General features: G+C 47.5%; 1 protein-coding gene across 1 annotated transcript; it reads right to left on the reverse strand.

Annotated features, from left to right (window-relative positions):
* Positions 1 to 2,431: 2,431 nt before the first annotated feature.
* Positions 2,432 to 7,094, reverse strand: LOC136493226 (general transcription factor IIH subunit 2-like). Its single transcript, XM_066489291.1, has 4 exons — positions 6,656 to 7,094; positions 3,926 to 4,387; positions 3,473 to 3,845; positions 2,432 to 2,870 (listed from the first exon to the last, which is right to left on the reverse strand). Exons 1-4 carry the CDS (start codon positions 6,983 to 6,985, stop codon positions 2,740 to 2,742), a joined length of 1,296 nt encoding a protein of 431 aa, XP_066345388.1. The 5' UTR covers positions 6,986 to 7,094; the 3' UTR covers positions 2,432 to 2,739.
* Positions 7,095 to 7,316: the final 222 nt, after the last annotated feature.

The raw sequence follows: 7,316 nt of genomic DNA on the forward strand, positions 1-7,316 counted from the left end.
GCAGGAACTGGAACGAATCAGATGGCTGAGCAGGCTACTTCTCTGCAATTAGCAGCACAGCAGGAACTGGAACGTGCTCGTCAGCAGGCTAGTGAGGCCTTAAGGTCAATGGATGCTGAAAGGCAGCAGTTGCGGACAGTGAACAGCAAGTGAGTGATTTTATTAATCTCACTGTACAATGTATGTGTCATCTTTTAACATTGTGCAAATATAGCACTAGGCCCGTCGTTTATGTCCTTGCTTGGGGTGGGTGAAACTAAGTGGTATAGTTATATGAAACCTGAGTGTAGCTCCTACATGCGCTACACGGTCCCCATTGAATGTACTACTCTAATGTGACTCTTCAAGTCCAATTGAATGCGCTGTGTCAGTCTGCGCCACTGCATGCACTTTTAAAAGTGAGCATGTACTACTCGCCACTGCACTGCATGCACTTTTAAATGGCAGGAGGCTTGGCGCCAGAGTGACCGGCGCCGAGCCCCCTGGCAGGCATTTTCACCGTGCCCAGCAGCTCGGCGCCAGCATCAATGGCGCCGAGCTAAGGGTCCTTTTTCTGAATTCTTTCCGCCATGGGTCTATTTGTGATAAACTTTTAAAAAAAGGGCCAAAATGTAAAAAATTCGGCTGCTCGTGTTACTAGCACTGAAAGTTTGTAGTAGGGGTTACAAACGGGCGAGAGAGAGACAGGTCCTAAGTCTCTGGTGGAAAGAGTGAACGGGTGCTGAGAGCTCGGTTGCTGCTCAGCAGTGTGCTTGTGTTGTGTTCTAGTCGGTTCGAGGTTCGATGGGTTCGTGGTGGTTAGATCAGGTCTGGCCTAGATCAATCCGATGCCTCGTAATGGGGCGTCCTGCTTTCCCTTTTATAGGTCTAGGGAAAGCACGGGTTACAGCGGAGGGAAAAGAGAAGAACCAGAGAGAGAGTCGAAGGCCGTCAGGGTTACTAGGTCCTTCTTCTCCTTCATGCAGGTCCCGTCGACACAGTAGATGTCAACAGGGACAACACCACGTCATGGTCTTGTCCATCACTGGTGCCATGCGCAGGTGTCGTCTGCCGGTCACGACGCTCCACTCCATCCTGGCAGACGTCGTGGTGAACCGACGTGACTGTCAGTGTTCGTACGAGGGTTAGGCAGAACAGTACCGGTACGGCCGACGCTGTTCTTGATGTGGATCCTCAGGTATGGCCCGTCGTGGCCGCAGTTTACATCGGGGCGTGCCGATCTCTTCCTTGGCGTCAGAGTTTTGACCCAGGCCCATACGCTTGGACCTGGAGTGGTTGGCGGCGGTATGGGTCTCCGTTGGACGAGACGGAGCCCGCAACCTTGGGGTCGAGTGAGACGGAGCGCGAACCCAAGGGTCGGACGAGGCGGAGCCCGCGGCCTTGGGGTCGGGCGAGGCAGAGTGCGAACCCAAGGGTCGGGTGAGGCGGAGCGCGAACCCAAGGGTCGGGCGAGGCGAAGCTCTCGGCCTTGGGATCGGGCGAGGCGGAGCGTGAACTCAAGGGTCAGGCGAGGCAGAGCCCGCGACCTTAGGGTCAGGCCAGGCGGAGCGCAAACCTAAGGGTCGGGCGAGGCGGAGCTCGCGACCTTGGAGTCGAGCGAGGCGGAGCCCGTGGCCTCGAGGTCGTGCGAGGCGGAGTCCGCCCCCAGAGGTCGGGCGAGGCGGAGCGCGAACCCAAGGGTCGGGCGAGGCGGAGCTCGCAGCCTCGGGGTCGGACGAGGCAGAGCCATCCTCCAGAGGCCGTTCGAGGTGGAGCGCGGACCCAAGGGTCGGGCGAGGCGGAGCTCGCGGCCTTGGGGTTGGGCGAGGCGAAGCCCGTGGCCTCGGAGTCGGGCGAGGCAGAGCTCGCGGCCTCGGGGTCGGACGAGGCGGAGCCCTCCTCCAGAGGCCGTTCGAGGCGGAGCGCGGACCCAAGGGTCGGACGAGGCGGAGCTCGCGGCCTTGGGGTCGGGCGAGGCAGAGCCCGTGGCCTCGGGGTCGGGCGAGGTGGGTCCCTCCCCCAGAGGTCGGGCGAGGCGGAGTCTTCCCCCAGAGGTCAGGCGAGACGAAGCTTAGGTGCCCGAGGGTCGATTGGAGCTGTAGTCGCGCTCTCGACTGCTCGGATGAATCAATGTTGATGATCATTAGCTCCTCTTCGGGTACCCTAGTATTGGTCCCGGACACGGAGATAGCAGGCGTGTATTTGCTGCCAATAGCATGCACTTCAATTCCCAAATAACTTAACGCAGAACATAAACTGCTGCCAATAGCAAGCACTTCAATTCCCAAATAACTAAACGCAGAACATAAACTATCACCACGCGCCAACTCGCGATCAACTAAGCATTAAAACCAGAGCGTTTTTCTTCTATAGATCGATTGATGAAACCCCCAACCCCAATCCCCAACTCAGTTTATGATGACAACCTCAGTTTTAGCATAAACAAAAAAAAAAGTCATGAAACTGAATAAAAATACAGTCTTGCTTCAGAAAAAAAAATAGCAAGAATCAAGTCTCAAGTCATGTTTATACACTTTCAGCATCTCTTCTCGGCACAATGTTAAAACTATCAACTCATTGGCCTCTGATGGGGTATCAATAGCTCAACTAGCTACTCAATCTAACAGGAACTATCAATAAAAGGATGCCGGGCATTATATTATCTGTACATTGTCTGATCATGAAACAACATTGCTGCCGGTTACAGTGTAGGCGAAAGCTTAAGGTACGACCTGAATAATGCACGCAATGACAAGGTCTCTATGAAGCGATGCTGCGTTGGCTCTCACAACCAGGGCAATTGTGCAAGCTCTCGTGGATGTAAATATCACAATCAAGGCAGAAGTGCTGGTTGCATTTTGGGCAGCGAACATGGAGGTTAGATTGGCCATCTACAAGGATTTTTAAGAAAAAAATCAAATGATTAGCGAACATGGAGTAGATCATGTAAGAAGCATAACACCAAAAAGTTAGTACAAGAAAGTCGAAGGAAAAGAATCTTAAAAATACTTTGAAAGATCAAAATACAAGAATTGGGATGGGCAAACTGTAAACTTCTAAAAATATCGAAACGAGGAAGCTCCCCCATTTCCACAACTGTAATAACAGAAATAACTGTAATGTTCATGTAATTCCTATTTGACCTAATGATCAGTGCAGAAGCTAACTATATTATGTCAGCTGTTCATTTTATTGCAGAAAAAATTTAAGGCTATTGCTTACTAAGCTCCCCATATTGCCATGCCATCTTGTTTTTAGTTGGACATGCTTTACTAAGAAGAAAGAATAGTTAGAATACGGATAGGTATCACTATTCCTCGCAAAAAAGAGGACAGGTACCACTATTCCTTGCCAAAAAAAAGGACATGTATTTATGGAATACTTGCTACCAACTACATGGTTTGTACCATTGAAGCATATGCAGGCAAGGCGAAATATATATTTTGTAGTCTAAAGAAGTAGCAGACATGAGCTTTGACATGCTTAAGCATACCTGGGTTAAAAAGGCTCTGCTGGCAGCTGAAACAGATCTGTCCTCCCCTTTGGATTCTATTTGGGACAGGGGTGACCTCATCAAATGGTGCTACCGGGAAGAGATGATGATATGACCTTGCCAAGTGTGGAGAACTAACTAGCGTAAGACCACAAGTTCGACATTCAGTTGGAAGCTCACACACATTAACTTTGCATCTAGGACATATGTAACCTTCAGCCCCAGACTTTATCTTCTTGTGACAAGAGCAAATAGAGATAAGATCCTCAGCACCCCTCTGTGGAAAGCCCATCTTAATCAAATTAGCTGCAGTATATTCTGCTATTGCAGGAGGTGGGGGAGCATGTTCCAGTAACAACTCTTTGAAATGAGACTGCAAAAAGAAAGGAAATCCCGTTAGTCTTTCACAAGGATTGAATAATCAAAGGTAAAATCAAAAATACATTTTAGCACCTCATCCAGCGCAACTGTGTAGGATCCACCAGTCTCTTCACATAGATGTTTGCAAATGAAGATCTCTGCAGCAAGACCAATGACAGAGCATCTAATTTTTGACTTTTTACATTTTGTTATCGTCTCCATGATATCACCAGGATCAAATGTATTCAGGGCAGAGTATAAAACTAGAACTTCCTTGTGACCATATGATGGTACTTGATCTAAATAACCATGCACAAGTTCTAGAGCATTCTGCAGGGATGAATCACCAGAACACTCAAGCTTCCCCATCAAAGCCTTAATCTGTGACTCTGGGCTCCCTCCAATTTCTGTAAGTCGATGGGCAATACCATCTTTAATTGTCACTAGACCAACATGGCTCAACGGATTCTGGTCAAAGAATTCTCTTATGAAAGCCTCAGCATGCTTTGCAACAACAGCCATTCGACTAGGACGATAATCCATCTCTGAAGCCGCCTACATGAGTAAATAACAATTTTGAGAATGCAAAGGTGCAAAGAGAGTCTAATGATAATTTGCAGTAGAACCATTCTTCACCACCACAAAAATAACTAAGCAAGCCAATCTTATAAACTTGAAACATTTATGGATGCTCAAAGATAAGGTTATAACATTACCAAAGAAAAAAAACAATTGGCAAGGATGTTAGAGAAATATTCTTTACCAGAAATGCACAGTTTCAAAAGAATACAAAAATCAAAATGTATACGCTTTGTCATATCAGGAAAAAAAAATTCCATGCTAGTTAAAGCAGTGTTTGTTTGTTCCATTCTTAGGGTGTGTTTGGTTGAGCTGTGGCTGTGGGAAAAAGCTGCTGTGGGCTGTGAGCTGTGGGAAAGCTGCTGTGGGCTGTGAGCTGTAGAAAAGCTGAAAGTTGTTTGGTTAAACAAGTATAAAATATACCTTCTATCTTTATCTCTCTTGAAACAACTATGGAAGAGCTTTTTATTCTACCAATTTCGAAAAGCAGAAAGCCAAAAGCCAAAAGCAGGGTCAAACCAGCTTTCAAAAATGTACTACGGAAAAGCAGTTGCTTCTGAAAAAGCAGCCTCCGAAAGGAGCCCCTTTGGTTGGGCTTTTGGCTTTTGGAGCCAAAAGCCAAAACCAAAAGCCCAACCAAACGGACCCTTAAATCTCAATTGACATAAAAAAAGGTACAATCAGCTGAATAGACATTATTCTTTGCATACTCTTAACAGCAAAAACAAATTGTCACATCTAGATGACTCTTTACAGTAAGTCCTGGAATATTGTTACCATAAGTTCAAGTGTGCATGTATTCCATGTCTACCAAATCCATTAATCAAGAATAACCATTCATTTGTGCAATCCATAGGGTCTGCGTCAATACAAAAAAAGAAAAGAAACATCCTTCTGTTTTTGAATTCCAGGACTAGTCTATATTTTGTGCCCACATATAGGAGCATTCCATAGGATCGATTTTGTGGTAATTGTTAAAGACCTAATTTATTTTCCTGCACTTCTTGTGATGTCAGGGTTTTGTTGGAGCAAGCCTTGCCAATGATAAAAGCAAAAGCATCTAGCACATGATTTGCTTCTCTACAGAAATCCATACAAGGAATGACAGGGATAATTAACTTCTCAAATGTGGGGAAACAATTAAAAGGCATCTTCAGACACAACTATACAGGATGCAATACCAATAACCCTCCCCAGGAACACCTTCAAACTGTTGACAAAAATAGTCCCTTTGATAAGGGAGACTTAAAACATTCACTCTATTCGACATATATCAAATATACCTAATGTCTCCAAATAAGGAACATATGCTACGACGTTTCAAATTTTAACAGGATTCATCCGGTAAGAGTCTGATGTTTAAGAGGATTCCGATAGTCCAATCTCAATATATAAAATGCCGAAGAAATATTGTGTCATCTACATTTTGTTTCAGCAATCCAATTGGTGTGCAGTGCACACATATAAATTGAGCTTGGCTGTGGTAGACTTGAGCTCCAAATAACATATTGCTGTCAACAGCAATACTAACAATTGCAATTTGCAACAACCTAGGTCCATGTTTCCCTTCATGATTCATGTACATTAGTCTATTACTCAGTAGTACATAAATCCTTAAGGTAGCACTGGTTTCTGGATTTAGTGGAGACTTACGTCTCGAGTTCTCCAGACCCCGCACAGAGCGGGAGCTCTCTACACTGGGTACGCCCTTTAGATCTCGAGTTCTCCATACCTATGCCGTGGCCCATGGCCATGGGTACGAACCATGGTAGATCTTAGAATTTCCAAAATACCCAGCTGTTACCCATCTAATTAACTGTTTCCTCACATAAAATGATTGACCTCTCAAACTTAAAGTTGCTAAATCAGCATTAGATTCTAAAATTGGCCTCGCATCTTCCAATTACAGCATCACCCTCACACAAGATTATAAATACTACAGGTATATGAAACAGGCAAAAGGCACAGTCCTAGTACTCACCACTCCATTCATGCCTTAAGTAAGTGAACACCTAAGTGGCTAAGTGAACCAAATGCGCAGCCCATAAGTCCGTAAGCACTGCCACATCTCTCTCGGAACAAGGTATCGCAATCACAAGCCAGCGTCAAGTTAGCACCATCGGCATTGCTACAGCTCCGTTGGGTCCAAAACAACCAAACTGACTTCGAACAGATATATGCTCGTCAGGTGCTTGATGGTGTGGCTAGCCGAACGACAAAGAACATGAAGCAAAGGGAACGAACCCGGGAGAGGTCTATGACGATGTAGAGGTAGCGGATGAGCCCCTTTTGGATGCGGGCAGCGGCAGCCGCGGAGGACCGGAGCAGGAGGCGCCGGCGGTACTGCGCGTGGACGAGGGTCTTGGTGTCCATGGGACGGAGGAGGCCCGACTCATCCTCCTGCAGTGACTCCCACGACCGTTCGTCCGCGTACGCGCGCTCCCACGCCTCCAGGACGCGGCCCTCACCGCCCTCCTCCTCCTCGTCCTCCTCTTCGTCACCCGGGTTGCGGCGCCGACCGGCAGTGGTGGAGGGCGCGTTGAAGCCGCCCCCACCGCCGCCGACGCCGTACATGGTGTGAGGGTGGGGGTGAGGCGGCGGCCGCCGCCGCGATAGTGAACTGGAGGCGAGGTCGGAGACCAGGAGATGGGCCAGGCGGGTGCTTGGTGCTTCCAGTTTGGGGCTCCTGGGCTTTTGTTTTGGTTTATACTTTACAGTAGCCTTAAGCCCTTTCTAAGTTTCTATGTTAGATAATGTTGTGCTAAGAAAATCCGTCAGATGCCGCCGTTGATAGGGCACGACACCAGCTCAATAGCTCAACTCTTCGCTTGCATATCCGCTCGCCTAACTTTATCTGCTCGTGAGCCCGTCATCATTCCTCTCCATTCACCGTGCCACCGTTGCG

Source organism: Miscanthus floridulus, chromosome 11 (assembly GCF_019320115.1).
Source record: "Miscanthus floridulus cultivar M001 chromosome 11, ASM1932011v1, whole genome shotgun sequence".
Classification (NCBI taxonomy): Eukaryota; Viridiplantae; Streptophyta; class Magnoliopsida; order Poales; family Poaceae; genus Miscanthus; species Miscanthus floridulus.

What these genes read in the sequence shown, in the direction of transcription:
- LOC136493226 (XM_066489291.1), bottom strand. Translation starts at nt 6,985, where the DNA reads ATGTACGGCGTCGGCGGCGGTGGGGGCGGCTTCAACGCGCCCTCCACC. An exon ending in TCGTCATAGACCTCTCCCGG is followed by an intron (nt 4,388 to 6,655) that starts GTTCGTTCCCTT and finishes TTACTCATGTAG; the next exon opens with GCGGCTTCAGAGATGGATTA. An exon ending in ACACAGTTGCGCTGGATGAG is followed by an intron (nt 3,846 to 3,925) that starts GTGCTAAAATGT and finishes TTCTTTTTGCAG; the next exon opens with TCTCATTTCAAAGAGTTGTT.